The 25,212-nt window shown below is 46.9% G+C and overlaps 2 protein-coding genes across 6 annotated transcripts in view; both read right to left on the bottom strand.

Annotated features, from left to right (window-relative positions):
* Positions 1-5,269, bottom strand: part of PRC1 (protein regulator of cytokinesis 1) — a 23,020-nt gene extending 17,751 nt beyond the window's left edge. For all 4 annotated transcript variants that reach the window (XM_010841051.1, XM_010841050.1, XM_010841052.1 and 1 more), the window contains exon 1: positions 5,149-5,269. In XM_010841051.1, coding sequence (XP_010839353.1) covers positions 5,149-5,159 — 11 coding nt within the window. In that variant the 5' untranslated portion in view covers positions 5,160-5,269. The remainder of the gene's footprint in view (positions 1-5,148) is intronic.
* Positions 5,270-8,719: 3,450 nt separating this feature from the next.
* The window catches only part of VPS33B (vacuolar protein sorting 33 homolog B (yeast)), a 25,694-nt gene continuing 9,201 nt past the window's right edge, over positions 8,720-25,212 (bottom strand). Inside the window, exons 6-23 of one of the 2 annotated variants that reach the window (XM_010841048.1) lie at positions 18,982-19,027; positions 17,835-17,929; positions 17,436-17,540; positions 16,991-17,087; positions 16,687-16,764; positions 15,962-16,035; positions 15,585-15,671; positions 15,323-15,413; positions 14,837-14,911; positions 14,541-14,605; positions 14,371-14,425; positions 12,023-12,069; positions 11,290-11,422; positions 10,583-10,656; positions 9,837-9,938; positions 9,609-9,684; positions 9,377-9,493; positions 8,720-9,082 (exon numbers count right to left, since the gene is read on the bottom strand). In XM_010841048.1, the coding sequence (XP_010839350.1) occupies positions 9,003-9,082; positions 9,377-9,493; positions 9,609-9,684; positions 9,837-9,938; positions 10,583-10,656; positions 11,290-11,422; positions 12,023-12,069; positions 14,371-14,425; positions 14,541-14,605; positions 14,837-14,911; positions 15,323-15,413; positions 15,585-15,671; positions 15,962-16,035; positions 16,687-16,764; positions 16,991-17,087; positions 17,436-17,540; positions 17,835-17,929; positions 18,982-19,027 (1,497 nt within the window). In that variant the 3' untranslated portion in view covers positions 8,720-9,002. The remainder of the gene's footprint in view (positions 9,083-9,376; positions 9,494-9,608; positions 9,685-9,836; positions 9,939-10,582; positions 10,657-11,289; positions 11,423-12,022; positions 12,070-14,370; positions 14,426-14,540; positions 14,606-14,836; positions 14,912-15,322; positions 15,414-15,584; positions 15,672-15,961; positions 16,036-16,686; positions 16,765-16,990; positions 17,088-17,435; positions 17,541-17,834; positions 17,930-18,981; positions 19,028-25,212) is intronic. The other variant, XM_010841047.1, reaches the window with a different exon arrangement.

The following is a 25,212-nucleotide window of genomic DNA, read 5'->3' as shown; positions in this document are numbered from 1 at the left end:
ATGATGTACTCTGCATATAAGTTAAATAAGCAGGGTGACAATATACAGCCTTGACGTACTCCTTTTCCTATTTGGAACCAGTCTGTTGTTCCATGTCCGGTTCTAACTGTTGCTTCCTGACCTGCATACAGATTTCTCAAGAGGCAGGTCAGGTGGTCTGGTATTCCCATCTCTTTCAGAATTTTCCACAGTTTATTGTGATCCACACAGTCAAAGGCTTTGGCATAGTCAACAAAGCAGAAATAGATGTTTTTCTGGAACTCTCTGGCTTTTCCCATGATCCAGTGGATGTTGGCAATTTGATCTCTGGTTCCTCTGCCTTTTCTAAAACCAGCTTGAACATCGGGTAGTTCACGGTTCACGTATTGCTGAAACCTGGCTTGGAGAATTTTGAGCATTACTTTACTAGCATTACTTTACTAGTGAGATGAGTGCAATTGTGCGGTAGTTTGAGCATTCTTTGGCATTGCCTTTCTTTGGGATTGGAATGAAAACTGACCTTTTCCAGTCCTGTGGCCACTGCTGAGTTTTCCAAATTTGCTGGCATATTGAGTGCAGCACTTTCAAAGCATCATCTTTCAGGACTACTGGAATCTGGAATTCCATCACCATCTACTGGAATTCCATCACCTCCACTAGCTTTGTTCGTAGTGATGCTTTCTAAGGCCCACCTGACTTCACATTCCAGGATGTCTGGCTCTAGCACTATGTTAGTTGCTGCTAGAGCACAGAGTGAATATTAGTGAACACATTTCTATACATTTCAAACTTATCACCAGAATAAGTCTAGCTACAATAGGTCACCATACAAGATATTACCTAATTCTTGACTACATTCTGCACACTATCCATCTCATACCTGTAACTCATTTATTTTGTAACTGGAAGTTTGTATTTTTCTTTTTTTTAATTTGGCTGCACTGGGTCTGTGTTGCTGTGGGATCTTCATTGCTGCCTGCAGGATCTTTTCATTGTGGCATATGGGATCTCAGTTCCCTGACCAGGAATCAAACCCACATCCCCTGAATTGCAAGGCAGATTCTTAACCACTGGACGGCCAGGGAAGTCCCTGATAGTTCTATATTTAATTTTTTGAGAGATCGCCAACTGTTTTTCCATAGTGGCTACTCCATTTACATCCCCACCAACAGTGCACAAGGGTTCCCTTTTCCCAGTATCCTTGCCAATTCATGTTATCTGTTATCTTTAATAAAAGTGATTCTGACAGTTGTGAGGTGAATATTTCATTGTGGTTCTGATCTGCATTTCCCTTTTGATTAGTGATGTTAAGCATCTTTTCATGTGCCCGTTGACCATCTGTATGTCTTCCTTGGAAAAATGTCTATTCAGATCTTCTACCCATTTTTAGTTAAGGGTGTTTGTTTTCTTAATGTTGAGTTGTGTACATTCTTTATATATTTTGGATATTAACCCCTGATCAGTGTTGATGAGTATATAGAAAAGCCAGAACTTTTACACACTACTGGTTGGAGTGAATTAGTACACCACCTTGAGACTGTTGGCAGTATCTGCTACAGTTAAACTCTGGATGTGCTTTGCTACCAGTCAGCCAGGAGGCCTGGAACAAGTCACTGAAGCTCTTCTGTGCAAGAAATGAGGCTAGAGGCTCTCACTGGCCCCCTCTCTGTTACAGCATATTCAGGGTTTCTAAATCACCAGCCTAGATCTCCAGGAACATCAGTTTCTCCATAGTTTTAATATACTTATTTCCAAGACATTTTTCTAGCCAAGAAATCCCAATGTAAAGGTTTCCTGTTCTAGTTGCAGAAAAGCTTTTGCACAGATACTAGCTGCCTATACCAGATGGCAATATCAATAACACACATAATAAAGAGTGTTTAAAAGAATTTACTGGGACTTCCTTGGTGGTCCAGTGGTTAAGAATCTGCCTGCCAATGCAGGAGACATGGGTTCAATTCCTGCTCTGGGAAGATTCCACATGCCTGGGGCAACTAAGCCTATGCGTCACCACCACTGAGCTCATACTCTAGAGCCTGTGCTCTGCAACAAGAGAAGACACTGCAATAAGAAGTCCAGGCACTGTGTACACCGCAACTAGAGAAACAGCCACAAAGACCCAGCACAGCCAAAAATTAATTAATAAAATAAAAATGAAAAGAAAACCTACAGAATGGGAGAAAATATTTGCAAATGATGTGACAGACAAGGGCTTAATCTCCAAAATACACAAACAGCTCATACAACAATAAAAAAAAGAGGAACAACCCAATCAAAAAATGCACAGAAGACCTTAATAGACATTTACCCAAAGAAGACATACAGATGGCCAGTAGGCACATGAAAAGATTCTCAGCATCACTAATTAGTAGAGAAATGCAAATCAAAACCATAATGAGGTACCACCTCATAACTGGTCAGAACAGCCATCATTAAAAGTCTACAAACAACAAACGCTGGAGAAGATGTGAAGAGAACCCTCCTACCCCACTGGAGGGAATGTAAGTTGGTGCTGCCTCTATGGAGAACAGTTTGGAGGTTCCTCAAAAAAAAAAAAAAAAATGGAGTTGCCATATGATCCAGCAATTCTACTCCTGGGCACATACCCAGACTAAACTATAATTTGAAAATACATGCATCCCTAGTGTTCACAGCACTGCTATTTACAATAGTGGGAAACAACCTAAATGTCCATCAACAGACGAATGGATAAAGAAGATGTGGTGTGTATATATATTATATACATATATATATATGTGTGTGTGTATATATATATATACACATTGTCTATATATACAATGGAATATTACTCAGCCATAAGAAAGAAAATAATGCCATTTGCAGCAACACAAATGGACCTAGAGAGATTATCATAAGTGAAGTAAATCAGAAAGACAGACAAATACCACATGCTATCAAGAATCTCGGAGAAGGCAGTGGCACCCCACTCCAGCCTGGAAAATCCCATGGATGGAGGAGCCTGGTAGGCTGCAGGCCATGGGGTCGCTAAGAGTCGGAAACGACTGAGCGACTTCACTTTCACTTTTCACTTTCATGCACTGGAGAAGGAAATGGCAGCCCACTCCAGTGTTCTTGCCTGGAGAATCCCAGGGACAGGGGAGCCTGGTGGGCTGCCGTCTATGGGGCCGCACAGAGTCGGACATGACTGAAGCGACTTAGCAGCAGCATCAAGAATCTAAAATGTGACACACGACAGACTCAAAGATATAGAGAACCTATTTGCGGCTGCCAAGGGAGAAGGAAGGATTGGGAGTTTGGGATTAGCAGATTCAAATTATATAGCACACAGAACTATATTCAATACCCTGGGAATAAACCATAATGGAAAGGAATATATTTATAACTGAATCACTTTGCTATACAGCAGAAATTAACACAACATTGTAAATCAATTGTATTTCAATAAAACTTTAAAAGTAAATTAAAAGCATAAAAAATGTAAAAAAAATTATCATGGTACAATTATGTACTGCCTTGCTAATTGGATTCAGGTAATTCCTGAAAAGGTGCAAATTTGAGATTTTTTTTCTTATACTACATCATTTGAAAAACTGAGGGTGCTTACAAGAATATCATTCAAGAATACAGAGGTTGAAAGGGGCCAATTTTTCCAGTCTGGAGACTCTTAAGTCACTACCCCAGAAGATATCCTAAATGGCCCTTTAAATGATTTCCTACCTTCTGGCAGCGTTCCACTTATCTACCTCCTATTTTTTTTTTCTAAATAGCCCTCTAGAAAAGCTTGTTAAGCTCCTCTGTACAATCTGCTTCAGAAATCAAGCCAATAGTTAATTCAGTGACCATTCTGATAACCATATTTTTCAGGCGTATTTCTCATAGTCTTCTTTAAATATGAATACTTGAAACCAGATTACCTGAAATTCTGGTTTTGTTAGCATAGTAATTCCAGTTGTTAGATCTGTCAGGCTGGAACCAAAGTTAATTGATAACTTTTCCTTCCCCATCATTCACTTTCTTGAAAGCAGTAGATGCCTGAACAATCCAAAAACTGCTAATGGACTGGGGAGTAAGAGTCTTCTGTAAAATGTCATTTAAAATTTTACCAGTCTTCAGAATGTGTCATTAGCTGAAACACAGAGCAGCTTACCTGTGCTCTCTTTTAAATAAGAAGTTATTTGTCATCCACAACCTGACACCCAACATTTGTCTTCCAGTGGTACCAGTGATTTGTACTCCATTCCCATTCTCCCAAGGACAAGTATTTGAAAAAGAACCTTCAGAATCAGTAACCATGGAAGGAAGAGCCTTACAAAGCCATACATTAACCAGTTTGACCAATAACTACGAATTATTTAATAATGAATTATCACAATGGTTCATTCACTACTTTCAGAAAATAAGGTTAACATCTGTATCACTTTTAACACAAAAATCCTAGCCCTGGCATTGTTTTCATTTTAGTGATGAGCAAACTGACATTCAACACCATTGCCCAAAGTTACAAGGCCGGTAAGAGGCGGAGTGATGAGTCTGGTCGCAATTTCAATTCGGACACCCCTTCCCGCCCACCCCCCTTCTCCCTCAATGCCTGAAAAGTTGCTAAAACGACCGGACAAGTATTCCTTAATTGGGAGTTTTCTGAACTTGCAAGAAAACCAAGCTATGTTTCCAATTCGAGTAAAGTATTAACACTGCAACCCTGAGACACTGAAATGCAACGCTAAATTTAAAACTTGACAGCTTTATTGAAACCCTAACCACAAAAAACTCAGGACATACATAAAACAAGCCGTCGGTTCCAATAAGCAGCACCTGAGACGCTAGGCGGGCGGAGAGGGTGGGGCTCCCGGACTCCAGCTCCGACGCCGCGGGCCCGACCGCCCTCCCCACCTCGCCGCTGATCCCGGGCCCCTGCGCTCGGCCCACTCGGGGCGGCTGGACCTGCGGGGGCCGGAGGCCGCCGGGGAAAGGGTGCGTCAGGTCTGGCCTCCCCGCCGCCAGCGGCCCGCGGCCCTCGCCCTGGCTCACAGCTTCCCAGCGGAGCCCGGCCGCTCCCGGCCTCACTCGGGCGCGGCTGACAGGACGCCCCGACCCCGGGTGGAGGGTGGCCCCTCGGACCCCGCACCGCCCCGCACCCAGAAGGGGAGTCGCTCCCTCCCGCGCCCCCTCGACGCCCCCCACATGCACCTTCTCCTCATGATGGACGCTCCAAGCGGGCGGGCGTCTAGGCCCCCGACCTTCTCCACGCGGGCCGATCGCAGCAACCCCCGGCAAGCACCAGCGGCGTCTCCAGCTCGCAGCTGCGCGAGCCGTTAGCCCTCGGCAGAATTTCAAACCGAACCGGAGGCGGTATAAGCCCCGCGATTGGTGCCCCGTCCCGTCGCTCCTCGAGAAGCCCCGCCCTCACCCCGCCCACCGGCGCGCCGCGGTTTGGGGCGGGGGGGCCTGCGCACAGGGCGCGGTTTTCAAAGGGCGCGTCTCTGCCTAGAGACCGCCGAGTCTCCCGGTCTCCCTGGCTTGGTGCGTTTAAAACGCCTTGCCGCCCTCGGCCGGCCGGGTGACGAGAGCAGGAGTCACAGAAAAGCCTGGCGCCTTAATATCTTTCCCTCGCTCTTTCAGGCAGCAGTCCTGAAGACCGAGCTTTGGTGGCCGTTTCCCCAGATAGAGGAAAGCAGGACCTAAAGGGGAGAGGGAGGGACGTTGGACCTTGCTCTCCGGCCGGTGCTTTTCTAGTGATCTCATTTAATCTTCTCAACCATCCTGCTTTTGTTGTTCATTGGAGAAGGAAATGGCAACCCACTCCAGTGTTCTTGCCTGGAGAATCCCAGGGACGGGGGAGCCTGGTGGGCTGCCGTCTATGGGGTCGCCCAGAGTCGGACATGACTGAAGCGACTTAGCAGCAGCAGCAGTCGCTAAGTAGTGTACGACTCTGCGACCCCAATGGACTGTGGCCTGCCAGGCTTCTCTGTCCATGGGATCCAACCTGCCTCTCCAGCACTGGCAGGCGGATCCGTTACCACTGAACCACCTGGGAAGCCCAACCATCCTGCTAGGTAAACACCGCCGTTCTACAGAAGGAAGTATCTCTAAAAGGTTTGTGATTTCCCAGGTAACGATTGGTATATAAATGAGATTACCTGGATCGTGGTTTTCTTTAAAACTACATGGGTTTATATAATTGTCCCGTGAAAAATTAAAGACTCAAAACTCGACAAAGTTGCTTGCAGCTGTGTGCTGTGCTCACTTGAGTGTGTCCGACTTTCTGCTACCACATGGAATGTAGCCTGCTAGGCTCCTCTGTCTGTAGGGATTCTCCAGGCAAGAATACTGTAGTGGGTTTCCATGCCCTCCTCCAGGGGATCTTCCCAGCTCAGGGATCGAACCCAGTTCTCCAGCATTGAAGGCAGATTCTTTACTATCTGAGCCACCAGGGAAGCACTTAATGCTTACATATCACTTTTTCATGGTTGTGTAATATATGGTCGTGTAGATTCATGAAATTCAACTTTTACAGTTGATGAATATTTAGGTGTCATTTGTATAAATAAATGTTTTCATACCTCAATCTCAGCATCTTGCATTCTTTCTTAGGGTTAGTTCCTAGAAGTGTAATTACTTTATGCTCCCTCTTCAGACAGGTTGTATTTATTAATTTGCCCTCACCACCAAGGCATCCTCGCTGGAAGAATACCTTCCTTAAACTCAGCAGCATGGAGTACTGCTGTCATTGTGACATTGCTTTGCTTGATAAGAATAGTTGCTTGCTTGGTAATAACGGAAATTGCACATTTCCCCCATGTTTATTGGCCAACAGTGGTGTCTGTGAATTCTCTTCATTTGCCTTTTCCCTGAAAGAAAAGTAAAGGATGCTTGTTTGCTTAACCTTCATGACTTTTTTTTCACTTTCAGAAGAACTTCACTGCCGTTTTCAGCGTCCTTTAACTTGTTAGCCGTGCGCCAAACATTCGCACCACTGTGTGGCCTACAGGCACCACTCTTGCTCTCTTTGTTGATCAAGTTGAGAGTTTTCCAGAAAGCATCAAAAACTTGTGATCTTCAGACAGGTGGCCAGGGTTATAAGTTTCCAGAGATAAGACCATTTTGCTATCATGTGCTTTACACTAGTTCTGAAGCTAACAAAGTCATAGAACCGTTGGAAGATAATTCAGGGCTTATACTCAGCATGTAAAATGCTTTGAAATGTATATATACAGAAGGATCATATTATAGTCCTAGTGAACTGCACTGTCCTAGAATTTAAGTGCAATGCACTGCCACCGTTTATTCACTTGGCCATAGTTTGTTTTTCTGACTGTGTAATTCTTTTTACAAACTAACAGTCCTGTCAGCAGTGTCTTTGATCTTGCACACTAGTTTGGTGTAACACTGTCAAGCTTCTAGCTGGATACTTGAGGTATGCATTTTCCTTGGAATTTCAACATAGCATTGTCATTTTCCTGTGGAAAGAATACTTTTGATGACCTAACAACACAGGTTTGGGTCTTCTTTTTTTTTTTTTAATATTTATTTATTTGGCTGCGTTGGGTTTCAGTTGACAGACACGGGATCTTTCATTCTGGCATAACTCTAGTTATGCGCATTTAGTTGCTCTGAGGTATGTAGGATCTTGGTTCCCTGACCAAGGATTGAACCTGTATCCCCTGCATTGCAGGGCGGACTCTTAACCACTGGACCACCAGGGAAGTACCTGGATCTTTCTTTTAAGAAGTGGCAGCACTGTGGACTGGGGAACAGACTGGAGGCGAAGTAAATGGAAGGGACAGTTTTGCAAAAAGCCCGGGTCAAAACAAGTACATCTGCCATGGGGATGGTGAAGAGAAATGATCTAGAAGCATTTAGAAATAATAGGTAGGGGGACCAGCTGAATGTGGTGGATAAAAAGAAAAAAAAAATCTAAGGTCAAGGATATAATTTCTTGCATGAACAAAACTAGGGCAGATGATGAGAATGTCAATTAGGGAAACAGGAAGAGGGGCAGGTTTAGGGGCCCCACGTGGAGACATGAAGCTCAGCTTGAGAGTTTATTTTAGATGTGCTGAATTTCAACTGCCCATGGAATGGTCATGTTGGAAATAATAGCGTGAAGTTCAGCAGTGAGACAAAAGCTTGGGATGGGCAAGCGGATAACAACAAAAGACAGTGAAGGAGATGGCAACAAAGGAGGATCCACAGACAGAGGAAACAAGAGAGATGGAAATACAGCCTAGGAGACTCAGGAGGACAAAATTATCATGGAAGCCTTACAAGAAGGAAAAGCGGATTAACAGTGAGATCAAGTTAGAAGACAACCACTAATAGATGGTGGTTAGAGTTCACCATTTTCAAAGGGTGAAGGGAAAGAGAGGCCCTTAGAATTAGCACTTACAGGGGCACTAGTGGCCTTTAGAGGAGCACAGTGCCTAAAACTGCTCTAAAGGGGGACACAATCTTTCCTTCTGCAATAAGAAACCGAAGGCTTAAAATTCAAGTGCCTCCTTATGTTGAAACAACAGCAAACTCATTTTTCCTAAAATACAATGAGTCACAGAATTTTAGAATTGGAAGGGTGCTTACTGATCATCTAATCCCTGTTTTATGATTGAGGAAAGTGAATTACAGGGCAAGTTTCAAGGAAGAAACAGAACAGGCCCAGAGAAACTACCCAGTCCCAGCCGTGGAGCACACGAAGCTGCTATATAAAGCCCCCTCTACCTCCCCCCGATAAACTGTGGAAGTGCCTGTCCAGAACTAAACATAATACGTTGAGAGTAGAGGCTTTATTTACAGTGATACTCAAAGAGGATTTAGAAAAAGATCCTCCTTATCTTATTAGCAGGGGCTGTACTTCATGAACAAAAAAAAACATCCTGGGGGCAGGAGGTGAACTCTCTCCTCAGGTTCTCTAGATCCCAAGTGAGTTCCCTGCCCCCCAGCTCTTAGGAGGGTGGTTGGTAGACATCTTCTTAGCAGCTGCGAGTCAGACTCCTGCATCCCACTGAGGAACACGTCCAGGGAAGACATCAACACTGGCAGGGAAAATTTCAGGCTTTCACCTCGCTCATGGCCTCCATGAGGCGGGCACTGTTGGTGACTGCTGTCGTCAGAAAAATGAACCTGTACCCTAAGGAGTAAAAGCGCCACGAAACGTGACCGAGGGCAGATTTGAGCCCCCGACACCAGCCATGTGGGGCCCCTCCAGTTCCACAGCCGGGCTGGGTCAGAGCACCAGTCTGTAGTCACAGGTGCACCAGCACCACACTCTCGGGCCCAGCAACTTGCCATGCTGGGTGGAACAGGGCTCCCTGCTGTTCGGCCCCCAGCAAGATGGCAGCAGGTGGTACCCAGAGGCCTGTAAAGAAGCCTTTCTGAGGTCTCTGCCCTTGGCCCCCCAGATCCCATGGAGGCCTGTTCTCACCTTTCTCTCTGCCCAGGAACCGGAGGGCTGAGATCTCAGAGAACGTGCAGCCACCCAAGAACACCACCAAGATGAGGCGCAGGGACTCGCTGGAGGCCTTGTCGTCCTTGGTCATGTCTGCAAAGACCGGACCAGCCTCGGCTCTTCACTGGCCACGCAGGCTCGTACTGGGTGGTGCCTCGCGCCCTCCCCTTGTCTCACCCGCCCCCACTGGGCAAGGAAGGCCATGCACCTGTGAAGGCCAGCTCACTGCAGTTGAGCAGCCGCACCACTTCGTCCAGGCCCTGCCAGCCCCGCCGCTCCAGCACCTGGGAAGGCACAAGCGCTAGTTTCAAGTCCAGCGGCAGCCAGACTGTCACGTTTCTTGCTAGCTGCTCGGGTAGTTACAAGCTGGGCCAGGCCAGGGACGAAGAGAAAGCAGAGAGCATGAAGTGTGAATGGGAGGGGGCCACGTTCTCACCTGCTCGATGATTCGGCAGCTGAGGGGCACGTACGCACCGCTGAACACGTACGCCATGTCACGCGGCACTTTCAGGTCATACTCGCCATCCACGCGTGGGATCTGGAGGGTAAAGGGGAACACAGGAGGCGAATGGCAACTCGGCCTTCCAGTCCTTTACCGAGTCAGAGAAAAGTGGTGTACCCCTAAGAGCAGTTCTTACTTCAACTAAAGGGAGAAGCAGCAATAGCCTTGCGGGGGCGGGGAAAGACTCCATAATCAAAGATGGAAGCTGTTCAGTACCTGCCAGTTCTGCTGAATGAGGGCCCGTGTGCCCTGGCAAGAGTGCCCCTTTGTGACCCTCCAGCAGCGACATGGGACACGCCTGTCACTGAAGCGGCACTTGGCACATTCTCTGATACTCACAGGTATGTGTTACATGTTTACTAAATGAATGAACCTTTGTGTCTTGTCTCATTATTAAATTAAACTCATGCTATAATGCTACCAAACAAAAGAATCTTCTTCCTTTAATTTTTAGTTTTTGGCTGCATTTTGGTAGCATGTGGGAACTTAGCTCTCTGACCAGGGACTGAACCCACACCTCTGCTTTAGAAGCATGGAGTCTGAACCACTGAACCACCAGGGAAGTTCCCAAACAAAAGGATCTTTATAAAAACAAAGTAACAGAAAGGGTTTTGTGGGCTCAAAGTACTCCACAAAGGACTGAACCCACTGCCTCCCCTAGCCACTCCTGATCCACATACCAAATTCAGCTTCTTACTGATGGCTCGGAAATTGCTTCTCTTGGCCAGGGAACTGAAGGCATCAGTAATCTTTCCTGGGAAAGAAATCTGTGCTGGGTTTTATCTAAGGTTTATGGATTAAATTTATGCTGCCGTGGGTGATACCATTCAGGAAGTGACAGGACCGCCTCTCCTCAAAGAGCAGGACCTGTCACACCTGAAGACCCTCCTCAAAGCAGATCACCTACAGTTCCCTGAAACCCATCAAGACATGCACGACCTTTCTCTCCCCACCCACAGTCTTCCTCCTTCTATAGGGCACCAACCCTCTACTAAATGCAATCTACAGGGTGAGCTACAGTTTACTGGTTAAGAGTGTGGCCTTTGGAGTCAAACCTGACTGACTGAGGGGCCCTGAACAAGTCACTTAACCTCCCTCTGCCTCGGTTTCCACATGTGTAAAATGGAGATAATACAACTTACCATGGAGAAGGTTTGGGAGGATTACACGAAAAAGTGTATCTAAAAGGCTTAGCACATCAGTGTTTACTAACTGGAAGCTGTTCTAACGGGAAAGCAGGAGGAGTGGCGGTAAGGGCAGTGACAGTAAGGAATTGCCTTCTCCTCCCTCAGCTCATTCTCTCCTTGGCCAGCATGCTCCGCCTGTTGAGAGAAGAGGCACCAAGGGCCAGTGGGGGCAGAAGGGGCTACCTGCGCTCCCTGCTCACCTGCAGCCTTGTCCGTCACCAGCTTGCTCACTTTACTCTCCACGGCCGTGAGGGTGTCTCCCGGGGCCTGCTCTGTTAGGAGCCCAGCTCGCCGCAGGTTGGAGAAGGTCAGCAGGTGCTCGGGGCCATAGCTCTGAACAAAATGCAATTCAGCTCTCTACCAAGCATCCACCAAGGGCCTAGCCCTGTGAGGTGATACGGAGGTGGGCGAGAGGAGGATTATGTGTTCTGTGTCCTGAGAAGCCCACACTTGTTTGTGGGGAAGAATTTTTTTTTTTTTTCAGTTGGGGGATAACTGCTTTACAGTGCTGTGCTGGGGAAGTCACATCGGAAATAACCAAATACCAAACAGACAATAAAAGCAGCACGAAACAATTAAAGAACACAGAAAATTATGGATGGGAGGAGGTGGGGAAGGCTTCACAGAGGAGGCAGGACTTCAGAAGGACCTGGAAGGAAAGCTGTATAGATGCCTCATAAGGAGCTGAAGTGAGAGTCCAAGGCCAAGAACTCACCACTGGTTCCAACAGCTGAACTGTTCAAATTCCCTCCCGCACTAGCCACATAAAGCGGGGAGCAGAGTGAAATGAGGGCAGTGGGAAGGGTGTCTGTGCTGGGAGGGAGGCTGCATGGGAACAGAAGGGTAACCAGGACCGGAAAGGGGCTATTTCTTCTTCAACTCTTTCAAAAATGTCCATCGAATTCCCTCAAGAACACATTCTCCTGGCCTTACCTGCAGGTACTGGGTTTTCAGGGATCGGTAATCCTTGGGGATCAAACCTGAGGGTAAGAAAGGTAAAGGTTCAGGAGCCAGTTGAGGTGTCCTAACGTGTACAGCCAAACCCACCAATCAACAAACCCTCCTCCCCGCAGGAAAAAAACACAAACCCTAATGAGAAGGATGTTCAAGCTGGTTTTAGAAAAGGCAGAGGAACCAGAGATCAAATTGCCAACATCCTCTGGATCATGGAAAAAGCAAGAGAGTTCCAGAAAAACATCTATTTCTGCTTTATTGACTATGCCAAAGCCTTTGATTGTGTGGATCACAATAAACTGTGGAAAATTCTGAAAGAGATGGGAATACCAGACCACCTGACCTGCCTCTTGAGAAATCTGTATACAGGTCAGGAAGCAACAGTTAGAACTGGACATGGAACAACAGACTGGTTCCAAGTAGGAAAAGGAGTACGTCAAGGCTGTATATTGTCACCCTGCTTGTTTAACTTATATGCAGAGTACATCATGAGAAACGCTGGACTGGAAGAAGCACAAGCTGGAATCAAGATTGCCGGGAGAAATATTAATCACCTCAGATATGCAGATGACACCACCCTTCTGGCAGAAAGTGAAGAGGAACTAAAAAGCCTCTTGATGAAAGTGAAAATAGAGAGTGAAAAAGTTGGCTTAAAGCTCAACATTCAGAAAACTAAGATCATGGCATCCGGTCCCATCACTTCATGGGAAATAGATGGGGAAAACAGTGGAAACAGTGTCAGACTTTATTTTTTTAGGCTCCAAAATCACTGCAGGTGGTGATTGCATCCATGAAATTAAAAGATGCTTACTCCTTGGAAGGAAAGTTATGACCAACCTAGATAGCATATTCAAAAGCAGAGACATTACTTTGCCAACAAAAGTCCATATAGTCAAGGCTATGGTTTTTCCAGTGGTCATGTATGGATGTGAGAGTTGGACTGTGAAGAAAGCTGAGCACTGCAGAATTGATGCTTTTGAACTGTGGGGAGAAGACTCTTGAGAGTCCCTTGGACTGCAAGGAGATCCAACCAGTCCATCCTAAAGGAGATCAGTCTTGGGTGTTCATTGGAAGGACTGATGCTGAAGCTGAAACTCCAATACTTTGGCCACCTCATGAGAAGAGCTGACTCACTGGAAAAGACCCTGATACTGGGAGGGACTGGGGGCAGGAGGAGAAGGGAATGACAGAGGATGAGATGGCTGGATGGCATCACTGACTCTATTGGCATGAGTTTGGGTGAACTCCAGGAGTTGGTGATGGACAGGGAGGCCTGCCGTGCTGCGATTCATGGGGTCACAAAGAGTCGGACATGACTGCACAACCGAACTGAACTGAGTGAGAAGGAAGGAGTTGGACTTGATATTAACTTTGCATCCTGTGTAGTCAATTCTAAATTGACTCCTCAACTGAAGCCTGCTTTTTGAAAGATAAAGCCTGGATCTGAGGGTTCCAAGAAAGAGCCCTGGAGAAGGGATACTGACAAATGCCAATTTCATCCATGGGGGTCGGGGAGGGGAATGCAAGCACAGGGAGAAGGGCCTTCCTGTGTGTGTTTCCCTGGCTAGGGGCCAGTCCTCCCAGGAATTGCTTAACAGCAAGTGAGGAATGGGAGAAGTGTCCACATGGGTTCCCAAAGTGCAACAGGGAACTCTTAGATGTAAGAGGAAATGGGCTTCCAACTACAATAAAGGGGATTTAGAATAAGCAAATGACTTCTTTGGGTAAAAGCAACCTTAAAGAATATTTGCTGAGACTTCGCTGGTGGTCCAGTGGTTAGGAACGCACCTGCCAATGCAGGGGGCACACGCTGTGAAGCAAGTAAGCCCGTGTGCCACAACAAGAGCACCCTGCGGCAACAAAGACCCAGTGCAGCCAAAAATAAACAAATTTTAAAAATATTTGTAAACTGGAAGACTTCAAAACTCAGAACAATTTGCCATGAAAAGCTGCAGAATCCGAGCTTCTAAAATGCTTATGAAATTGGTTTTTCCTGAACTGTATCTTGATTATGAAATCGTGTTGAGGGTAGGAGGCCAGATGGAATAATGAGAGACATGCTGCTCAGCTCTGCCCTTGACAGTCCTACGATGGGACAGGCCTTATTGCAGAGAAGAGGACGAGATGCAGACCTCCTTAGGGCTGGAACAATAAATCACCTTAATGACCTGGGGATGTTTCACCCCAAACAAAAACCTGCTTTATTACAGGGGATAGAATCCATGAGATTACAGGGGAATGTTGTCTGCTAGGACATTTCTTTCTTTCAAAATGACTTTTTCTGTCCCTAAGGTACAGCTTTTCAACCTATGGTCCCTGGGACTCACCATTCTCCGTGATGGACAAAAGGCACATAAGACGGAGGCTTTCTATGGGTGACACCTGCACAGGAAGAAAGAGTCAGGGGGAATTTGAGTTTTGTAACACGCGTTCTCTCTTCTTCCTCTGCTTGGGCCCCACCGCTCCCTGCTCCCTGCTCCGCGCCGCCCCGCCTCACCTGCCGGTCTATGTGCTCTTCAATGTAGCTGGTGCTCTCCCGGATGTTGAACCCCTCCAGCAGCGCTGCAAGGAATCAGAGGAGAGCCTGTTACTGGGGGAGTGGCTCAGCTTGTTGCCATCTATGCTAACGAGCATCTGTCTCTCCATCTCTTTCTCCATCCTTTTTGGGGTGGGTTAAGGGGCCCCCAGAACTTCTAGCAGGAGCCAGCATTGGACAGTGCCAAAGAGCATCTTTTCAGGGTGGGCTGGGGCTGGGAGTCCAGGAAGCGGAAGCAGGAGAGGTAGCCAAGTCACCATGCTCAGTCTTGATGAGCTCCTGGAAGTCCTGCTTGGTTTTCTTCTTCATGATGGATTCACAGGCCCCGATATCTGCAGACGGGACAAAAGGGGAGCTGACACATTCCTGTTTCTGGAAGGAGGTCTCTTTACTGTTCAGGAGAATAAAAACTTCTTCAGGCAAAGTGCAGGAGCACTTCTTCCCATTTCGGGGCAAATAAGAGCACTATTCGGGACTTCCTTGGTGGACCAGTGGCTAACACTCCCAACACAGGGGAGCCCAGGTTCGACCCTTGGTCAGGGAACTAGATCCCACATGCCGCAATAAGGTCAGTACAGCCAAATAAATAAATAATTTTTTTAAAAAGCAACCAGAAACACTGATATTATTAAAATAATTTTTTTTTTTTTAAAAGCACTATTTGATACATGAATGGGATCTCCTCCCAGAGGCAGAGCTCCTCTGCAGCCCTCCCCTCACCCTGGCCTCAAGCTGAAACATACGGAGGCTCAGCAGGCGGTGCTCCTGTTTCAGCCCCTTGAGCTCCTGGGACACAAAGTTCTTCATCTGCTTGATGTCCATGCCTCTCCGGCGCTGTGGGGACATGCCGGAGAGGTCAGGCCTTCTGCCCTCACACAGGAGTGACCACTGCCCACCCGCAGGTCCCCCCACAACCCCCGCCCCATAGTAGCATCAGGGGCGTCAGCAGCAGCAGCCTGGGGAGCCACCGAGGGAACAGACAGAGGCCCCAGGTGGGAGCCTCACATCATACTGGGCCTGCAGGTTCCGGGCCTTCTGGCTCAGGAAGCCGAAGACATTGGAGAAGTGCTCGTTCCGGATCTCATTAAACACCTGTGAGGGGAATGCGACAGGAACAGATGACTGCACAGACTCAGACCTCCCGTCTTCCTGCCTCCTCCGCGCAGCGACAGCACAGGGCGCGTGCTCAGCGGTTCTAGCAGAGAAAGCTGAGCCGGTTTCGATGAGGATGTGTCAGATCCCTGCTGTGTGCCCTGGGGTGCCCTCTCAGCTGGCGGGATGGCCCTCCCTCCAGGGACTCGGCCTCCCCTCCCAGCACGGGGGCCCGCAGCCTCGTGGTGGCAGCAGCCCGGGAAATCGTCTGCGGGCATCTGCGTGCTCACCTTGTCCTCGGCATTGAGCAGCACCTTCAGGCTCTTGTCAGAGGACGTGATTTCCGGGCCAAAGTCAACACTCCCTTTAAGAACAGAGGGGACAGCTCTGAGGATCTCCAAGGAGCCTTCCTTCCCCACCCTTTCCTGAACTGCCATGAAAGGTGTCCCCAGGACTTCCCTGGCAGTCCAGTGGTTAGAGCTCTGGTTGGGTCCACTGCCAGGGCCTGGGTTCGATCTCTGGTCAGGCAACTAAGATCCCACAAACAAGGCAAAAAAAAATGAGTTAAAGGTCCCCCAAACTATCTGGGGACTTCCCTGGTGGCCCATGGAGTAGGAAATGGCTACCCACTCCAGTATCCTTGCCTGGAAAATTGCATGGACAGAGGAGCCTGGCAGGCTACAGCCCATGGGGTTGCAAAGAGTCGGACATGACTGAGCACACAGTGGTGGCTCAGTGGTAAAGAATCCACCTGCTGGTGCAGGAGATGCGGGTTCGATCCCTGATCCAGGAGGATTCCCTAGAAGAGGAAATGGCAACCCACTCCAGAATTCTTGCTTGGGAAATCCCATAGACAGAGAAGTCTGGTGGGCTACAGTCCACGCGGTCATAAAGGAGTCGGACTTTGCAACAAAACCACAACAAACCATTTGGAAGCCAGCACTTCACTCTGAGTCCTCCCCAGGGGAGGCCCAAGGAGTCGAGCACACCCCTGTCTCGCCGAGATGCCACTTACCACACTTGATGCGGAAGGTGTCATCCACCAGGCCCTCGTAAACCACCTGGGAGCAAAGTGCCGTCACGAAGTCCACGTCTGAAATCGAGATCCCCGACCGTGAGGGTCTTCCTCGACTCAGCCTACCACCCAGTTAGCTCAGTGTCCGTGGGGCCCAAGTGCCCACGCCCTCCCTCCCCCAGGTCAATGCTGGCATTCACAGCCACCGCTGGAGGATTCCAACTGTGCCACCGTGTCTGCTATATTTCCGATATTCCCATGTCTTCTCGGGTCCATGAAGAGAGGAGCGCTGAGCACAGCTCACCTCTGTCCAGGAGAAAGATATGTCCAATTTCTGGCCTTCGGCCCTTGGTTTCACCATCCTCCTCCTCTTCCAGTCTCTTCCACAGTTCATACGACATCTGCTAGGGCCCAACACGTCCTCAGTCTTGAGTCCAGGTCCCTTCTGCAGCCCCACACTTATAGAACCCAACCCGTTCCATGCAATCCTTCTCCTTGACCCCAAGGAACATCTGTTCCCATCCCTCCCCATCCTTCCCCACAGCAGTGAAAGAATCTCACTGCCCCCAAATATTTAGGAATGCTACCCAGGGGTGTCCTGCTGTTCTGTTAGCCACATGAGTTCTCTGCTCTGGGGACCTCTTCTGGGGCAACAAAAGCCTATACATCACATCACAGATGCCCTCGAATAATCCTTAGTGGGCAGAAAATGGGTGAAATATGGGCATCTGAGCAACAGAACTGCTCACCTTGGCACACCTGCCAATTCCATAGCAGTTGGGGAAGGGTCCATACAGGGTGCTGAGGAGGTGCAAAGCTTGCGCCAGAGTGTTGATCCAACGCTGATCTCCTTCCTGCAGGGACCACGTGGGCCACAAAGCTATAGATCAACCTGACAGATTCATCTGGAAAGGGGCGAGGCCTAGAAGCCCCGGAGCAGAAGGGCAGGGTCTCGGCAATGCTTCGGAAGGTTCATTTTCATTGGCCCCAAAGGAAGCCTTGTGAACATCAGTCAGCAGCATTCCACCTCCAAATCAGTATCACTCATGATACATGAGATGAGCTGGAAGAAGGTTGAATCCATAGCCCACAGGACCCCATGTTTGTCCCCACTCATTGATGCCAAGACCCGAGTGCCCTGCACTCACCAGGAAGTAGTCCCTAAAAAACTCTGGTAGTTCCATGCTCAACAGATCCACATCAAGAGGCAAGAGAGAGAAGGCCCATTCATCACAGCTCACATCTGTGGGTACAGAGAGCATCAGCCTTCCTGGCAAAGGCACGAGGCTCCACATGAAGAGGGAAGGCCCACTGCAGTCGTGCGAGACTTCCCGAGGGCCTGCCCCACTGCCTCAGGTACTGCACTAAGCACGGGATGCTCAGAGATGAGTCAGATACAGTCTCTGCCCGGAAGGGGCTCACAGGCTGATAAGGAAAGGATGTGCGTGTGTAACAGCCTGTAATACAATGTGATAAGTGATGTGTTTCCATTAGAGTGCCGACCAAGAGTGCCGATGAAACACTTATTTATCTATGCATCATCTGACAGCACTGACTGAAAGCTGCGCACGTACAGGCACTAGGCTAGGGGACACTGGGGACACGCTCCTAACTTCTGCAGCTTACAGTCAAGTGGGAGGGCGCACAGCCGACAAACAGGATTCCAGTTGCAGGCTCCAAAGAGGAAACAGCAACCTAAGAGTGCAAACAGCTCAAGGATCTAACCCCAACTACGGATATAAGACTTCCCTAAAGAAGTGACATTTAGGCTTAGAATTCAAGTATGATTCAGGTAAGCAAAGAAGCTGTAGGGTGAGGAATATTCTAGGCAACGGGAACAGATGTGTGAAGTCCCCATGGCTGGAAGGCGGTGACTCAGGAGAGAGGAGCACACGTGATGAGTCTAAAGGGCAGGAAGGGGCCAGACCGCGGAGGTGCAGGAGGCCACACTGAGGGCGCTGGGCTTTATTCCGAGCAGGATTTCCTGCAGGAAGGACTGGGGACCAGGTCTGTGTTGCACACAGAGGAGGGAAGGCACACGGTGTCCTTGTGGGGGTCTTGGGAGGGAAGGAAGAGAGCAGGGGTGATTTCCAACTACACCCCCCAGGATCCCTTCCATACTCTCCCACTCGTGGTCTAAGCTGGGGTCCTTCTTCCCACTCTAAGGACACCCTCCTCCTGCCAGGCCAATGGGAATGAGACAGCGAGCGTAAAGGAGGAGATACGGCAGGGGGCAACCCTCAGGGCCTTCTCCCACACTTCCTCCCCCTTCCACTCACACCCATCTCCTCTCACCTCCATAGACGCCCTCTTCCTCAAGCACCATCTCGCACGCATAAAACTGAAAGACAAGGGGAGCTGATTAGTAACCCCCTTCTCTGTTCTTTCCATTTCTCTGGATTCCTCTGTGGTCACTCATGAGGACCACAGTTACTGAATCCAGTGAAAAAGACAGGAGAACCCAGACTTTTAGATCTAGAAAGGACCACTGGAATCATCCGGCCTAACACTGTTTCCTTTCCATCCATTTTATCTATTTATCAAGTCAATTGCTCTTTTCTCCTTAATTGACTGGAAAAGCTTTACAAAGGAGAGAGTATTCAGCTGTCATGGAAGGGTGAGTGCCGCAGGTGGAGCTCGGAAAAGGGTGTGACAGTACTATAGATACAGAGGAGGAGGAGCAGGTGGAGGTAAAGAGCAGTGGGGCGGAGAGGGGAAGGAAGGAGCTCTGCTTAGGACATGTCCATGGGACCTCTGCAGACACCAGGGGGAGGTCTGGACAGACAGCCTTGGGGTTCATGGCACATACATTACATTTAAACTAGGTAGTTTGTTCAAAAGAACACAAAGAAGAGAGCTAAGGACAAGACTCTAGGGCACGAAAATTCAGAGTACACAGTCCAGGACCTTCCAGAGAAGACCAAGACAGAATCCACAGAGGCGGGAACAGAGAAACTAGCGCCTCTAAATAGCACCTCTAAAGGCAGAGGTTCAAGGAAGAATGGGCAGCCATCTCCAACACCAGAGATGTTAGGCAGAAGAGCCCGACACAGACATCACTGGGTTTGTGAAGAATTATCCGCTACCACTGCTTCTGCTTCCTCACACCCACCTTCATCTTTTTATCTAGATGCCCTAGATCTCTGTGGTCAAATCCAGTGATGTCTGTGTCAGGCTCCCAATGCAGGGGGCCCAGGTTCGATCCCTGGTCAAGGATCTGGATCCCACACGCATCAACTACAGATGCAGCATGCCACAACCAAGACCCTGCCCAGCCAGATAAATAAAAACTGAAATCGGGGGCGGTCCTAAGATGGCGGAGGAATAGGATGGGGAGACCACTTTCTCCCCCACAAATTCATCAAAAGAACATTTCAATGCTGAGTAAATTCCACAAAACAACTTCTGAATGTGGGCAGAGGACATCAGGCACCCGGAAAAGCAGCCCATTGTCTTTGAAAGGAGGTAGGAAAAAATATAAAAGATAAAAAGAGAGACAAAAGAGGTAGGGATGGAGATTCATCCCGGGAAGGGAGTCTTAAAATAGAGAGAAGTTTCCAAACACCAGAAAACACTCTGACTGGCGAGTCTGTGGCGAGCCTTGGAACCTCAGAAGGCAACATAACTGAGAGGAAAAATAAATAAATAATTAAAACCACAGATTACGTGCCCAACGGTAACTCCCAGTGGAGAAGCAGCGCAGACACCTGCATCCGCCACTAGCAAGCAGGGGCTGGGCAGGGAGGCACTGGCTGCATTGCTTAGAGTAAGGACGGGGCCTGAATGCCCCGAGGACAATCTGAAGGAACTAACTTGAGATAGCAAACCAGAATGTGGGACAGCTATCCTGCAAAAAGCCCTAACCTAAGACACCTGGCAGGCCCGCTCATAGAACAAAGGACTGAGCAGAGCAAGCTGGCTGTTGACTGGGCCATCCCCCACCGGAGACAGGCAGGCGAGGGCAGCCAGAGCCGGAAGGGGGCAATTGCGGCCCGAGAGAGGCATCCTCTACCAAACTGCAAGCACGCTTCATTGCTAAGCAAGACTTCTCTGGATTCTGGACATCCGCCTGGGAAGGTGCACCCAGAAAACCGAGCAGCAGGGACAGGGGAGGCAATAAGTCGCAGCAACCGCGCTCGCCAAGCACCTGGGCACAAAACGCAGTCCCAACAGACTGAGCTTCTGAGGACTACCCGAGTACCTGAACCCCAGTGGCTTAGATCTGGGAAGTGCATGAAACCCAGGGCCGGCCTCAGACAGTTCCCAGCAGAGCAACCTACAGCCTAAGCGGTGTAGACAGGGAAAGCACACACGCCGTGAGCGGGGGCAGGCCCTGTGTGGCCGAGACACTGCTAGACGCGCCAGTGTTATTTGTTTGCAGTGTTCCTCCCTCGCCACAGCACGACTGAACAAGTGAGCCTACAAAAGTGTCCACCACTGCCCCGCTGTGCCAGGGCGGAAATTAGACACTGAAGAGACCAGCAAACAGAAGAAGCTAAAACAGAGAGACCCTCCTTGGGAGTGACAGGTACAATAGATTAAAACCCTGTAGTTAGCACTGACTACATAGGAAGGGGCCTATAGACCTTGAGAAGTATAAGCCAGATCAAGGAACTATCTGAAAATGAACTGACCCCACACTGTCCACAACAACACCAGAGAAAGTCCTATATATATTTTTACTATTATCATTCTTTAAATTAAAAAAAAAAAAATTTTTTTATTTTTAAGTCCTCCATTACTCCTTTAATTTTCACTTTTATAACCTATTACTTTGAAAAAAAAAAGACCCTATTTTTTTAAAGCAAACTTCATATATATATATATTTTATAATTTTTTGACTTTGTTTTTTTCTTTAATATTATATTTTTGAGACTCCAACCTCTAATCTAGATTTTTAATGTTTGCTTTTTGGTATATGTTATCAATTTTGTACCTTTAAGAACCCAACCTTCAGTACCCATTTTTACTTGGGAGCAAGATTACTGGCTTGACTGCTCTCTCCTGCTTTGGACTCTCCTTTTTCTCCACCAGGTCGCCTCCATCTCCTCCCTCCCCTTTCTCTTCTCTACCCAACTCTGTGAATCTCTTTGTGTGTTCCAGGCTGTGGAGACCACTTAGGGAACTGATTACTGGCCAGCTTGCTCTCTCCCCTTTTGATTCTCCCTCTTCTCCTGGCCACCTCTATCTCCCTCCTCCCTCTTCTCTTCTCCATGTAACTCTGTGAACCTCTCTGGGTGTCCCTCACTGTGGAGAAACTTTTCATCTTTAACCTAGATGTTTTATCATCAGTGCTGTATAGATGGAGAAGTCTTGAGGCTACTGTAAGAATAATACTGAAAACCAGAGGCAGGAGGCTTAAGTCCAAATCCTGAGAACACCAGAGAACTCCTGACTCCAGGGAACATTAATCAATAGGAGCTCATCAAACACCTCCGTACCTACACTGAAACCAAGCACCTCCCAAGGGCCAACAAGTTCCAGAGCAAGACGTACCATGCAAATTCTCCAGCAACACAGGAACATAGCCCTGAGCTTCAATATACAGGCTGCCCAAAGTCACACCAAACCCACTGACATCTCATAACTCATTACTGGACACTTCATTGCACTCCAGAGAGAAGAAATCCAGCTCCACCCACCAGAACACCGACACAAGCTTCCCTAACCAGAAAACCTTGACAAGCCACCCATCCAACCCCACCCACAGCGAGGAAAAGAGAACTCCACAAACTGCCAGAATACAGAAAGGCCACCCCAAACACAGCAATATAAACAAGATGAAAAGGCAGAGAAATACCCAGCAGGTAAAGGAACAGGATAAATGCCCAGCAAACCAAACAAAAGAGGAAGAGACAGGGAATCTACCTGATAAAGAATTCTGAATAATGATAGTGAGAATGATCCAAAATCTTGGAAACAAAATGGAGTTACAGATAAATAGCCTGGAGACAAGGATCAATGCAAAAGGTTTAACAAGGACCTAGAAGAAATAAAAAAGAGTCAATATATAATGAATAATGCAATAAATGACATAAAAAACACTCTGGAGGGAACCAACAGTAGAATAACAGAAGCAGAAGATGGGATAAGTGAGGTAGAAGATAGAATGGTAGAAATAAATGAAGCAGAGAGGAAAAAAGAAAAACGAATTAAAAGAAATGAGGACAATCTCAGAGACCTCTGGGACAATGTTAAATGCCCCAACATTTGAATCATAGGAGTCCCAGAAGAAGACAAAAAGAAAGACCATGAGAAAATACTTGAGGAGATAATAGTTGAAAACTTCCCTAAAATGGGGGAGGAAATAATCACCCAAGTCCAAGAAACCCAGAGAGTCCCAAACAGGATAAACCCTAGGCAAAACACCCCAAGACAATATTAATCAAATTAACAAAGATCAAACACAAAGAATAAATATTAAAAGCAGCAAGGGAAAAACAACAAATAACACACAAGGGGATTCCCATAAGGATAACAGCTGATCTTTCAGTAGAAACTCTTCAGGCCAGGAGGGAATGGCAGGACATACTTAAAGTGATGAAAGAAAATAACCTACAGCCCAGATTACTGTACCCAGCGAGGATCTCATTCAAATATGAAGGAGAAATCAAAAGCTTTACAGACAAGCAAAAGCTGAGAGAATTTAGCACCACCAAACCAGCTCTCCAACAAATGCTAAAGGATCTTCTCTACACAGGAAACACAGAAAGGGTGTATAAACTCGAACCCAAAACAATAAAGTAAATGGCAATGGGATCACACTTATCAATAATTACCTTACATGTAAATGGGTTGAATGCCCCAACCAAAAGACAAAGACTGCCTAAATGGATACAAAAATAAGACCCCTATATATGCTGTCTACAAGAGACCCACCTCAAAACAGGGGACACATACAGATGGAAAGTAAAGGGCTGGAAAAAGATATTCCACGCAAATAGAGACCAAAAGAAAGCAGGCGTAGCAATACTCATATCAGATAAAATAGACTTTAAAACAAAGGCTGTGAAAAGAGACAAAGAAGGACACTACATAATAATCAAAGGATTTATCCAATAAGATATAACAATTATAAATAAATATGCACCCAACATAGGAGCACCACAATATATAAAGCAAATGCTAACAAGTATGAAAGGGGAAATTAACAATAACACAATAATAGTGGGAGACTTTAATACCCCATTCACACCTATGGATAGATCAACTAAACAGAAAATTAACAAGGAAACAAACTTTAAATGATACAATAGACCAGTTAGACCTAATTGATATCTATAGGACATTTCACCCCAAAACAATGAATTTCACCTTTTTCTCAAGTGCACATGGAGCCTTCTCCAGGATAGATCACATCCTGGGCCATAAATCTAGCCTTGGTAAATTCAAATAAATTGAAATCCTTGCAAGCATCTTTTCTGACCACAATGCAGTAAGATTAGTTGTCAATTACAGGAGAAACACTACTAAAAAAGCCAACATATGGAGGCTGAACAACACGCTGCTGAATAACCAACAAATCACAGAAGAAATCAAAATATGCATAGAAATGAATGAAAATGAAAACACAACAACCCAAAACCTGTGGGACACTGTAAAAAGCAGTGCTAAGGGGAAGATTCATAGGAATACAGGCATACCTCAAGAAACAAGAAAAAAGTCAAATAAATAACTTAACTCTACACCTAAAGCAACTAGAAACAGAAGAAATGAAGAACCCCAGGGTTAGTAGAAGGGAAGATCTTAAAAATTAGGGCAGAAATAAATGCAAAAGAAACAAAAGAGACCATAGCAAAAATCAACAAAGCCAAAAGCTGGTTCTTTGAGAAGATAAATAAAATTGACAAACCATTAGCCAGACTCATCAAGAAACAAAGGGAGAAAAATCAAATCAATAAAATTAGAAATGAAAATGGAGAGATCATAACAGACAACATAGAAATACAAAGGATCATAAGAGACTACTATCAGCAACTATATGCCAATAAAATGGACAACTTGGAAGAAATGGACAAATTCTTAGAAAAGTACAACTTTCCAAAACTGAACCAGGAAGAAATAGAAAATCTTAACAGACCCATCACAAGCACAGAAATTGAAACTGTAATCAGAAATCTTCCATCAAACAAAAGCCCAGGTCCAGATGGCTTCACAGCTGAATTCTACCAAAAATTTAGAGAAGAGCTAACACCTATCCTACTCAAACTCCTGCAGAAAATTGCAGAGGAAGGTAAACTTCCAAACTCATTCTATGAGGCCACCATCACCCTAATACCAAAACCTGACAAAGATGCCACAAAAAAAGAAAACTACAGGCCAATACCACTGATGAGCATAGATGCAAAAATCCTTAACAAAATTCTAGCAAACAGAATCCAACAATACATTTAAAAGATCATACATCATGACCAGGTGGGCTTTATCCCAGGGATGCAAGGATTCTTCAATATCTGCAAATCAATCAATGTAATACACCACATTAACAAATTGAAAAATAAAAGCCATATGATTATCTCAATAGA

This window comes from Bison bison, unplaced genomic scaffold (genome assembly GCF_000754665.1).
Source record: "Bison bison bison isolate TAMUID 2011002044 unplaced genomic scaffold, Bison_UMD1.0 scf7180017864155, whole genome shotgun sequence".
In the NCBI taxonomy this organism is placed as follows: domain Eukaryota; kingdom Metazoa; phylum Chordata; class Mammalia; order Artiodactyla; family Bovidae; genus Bison; species Bison bison.
The sequence above is the reverse complement of the archived record's forward strand: the minus strand, read 5'-3'. Positions and strand labels throughout refer to the sequence as shown.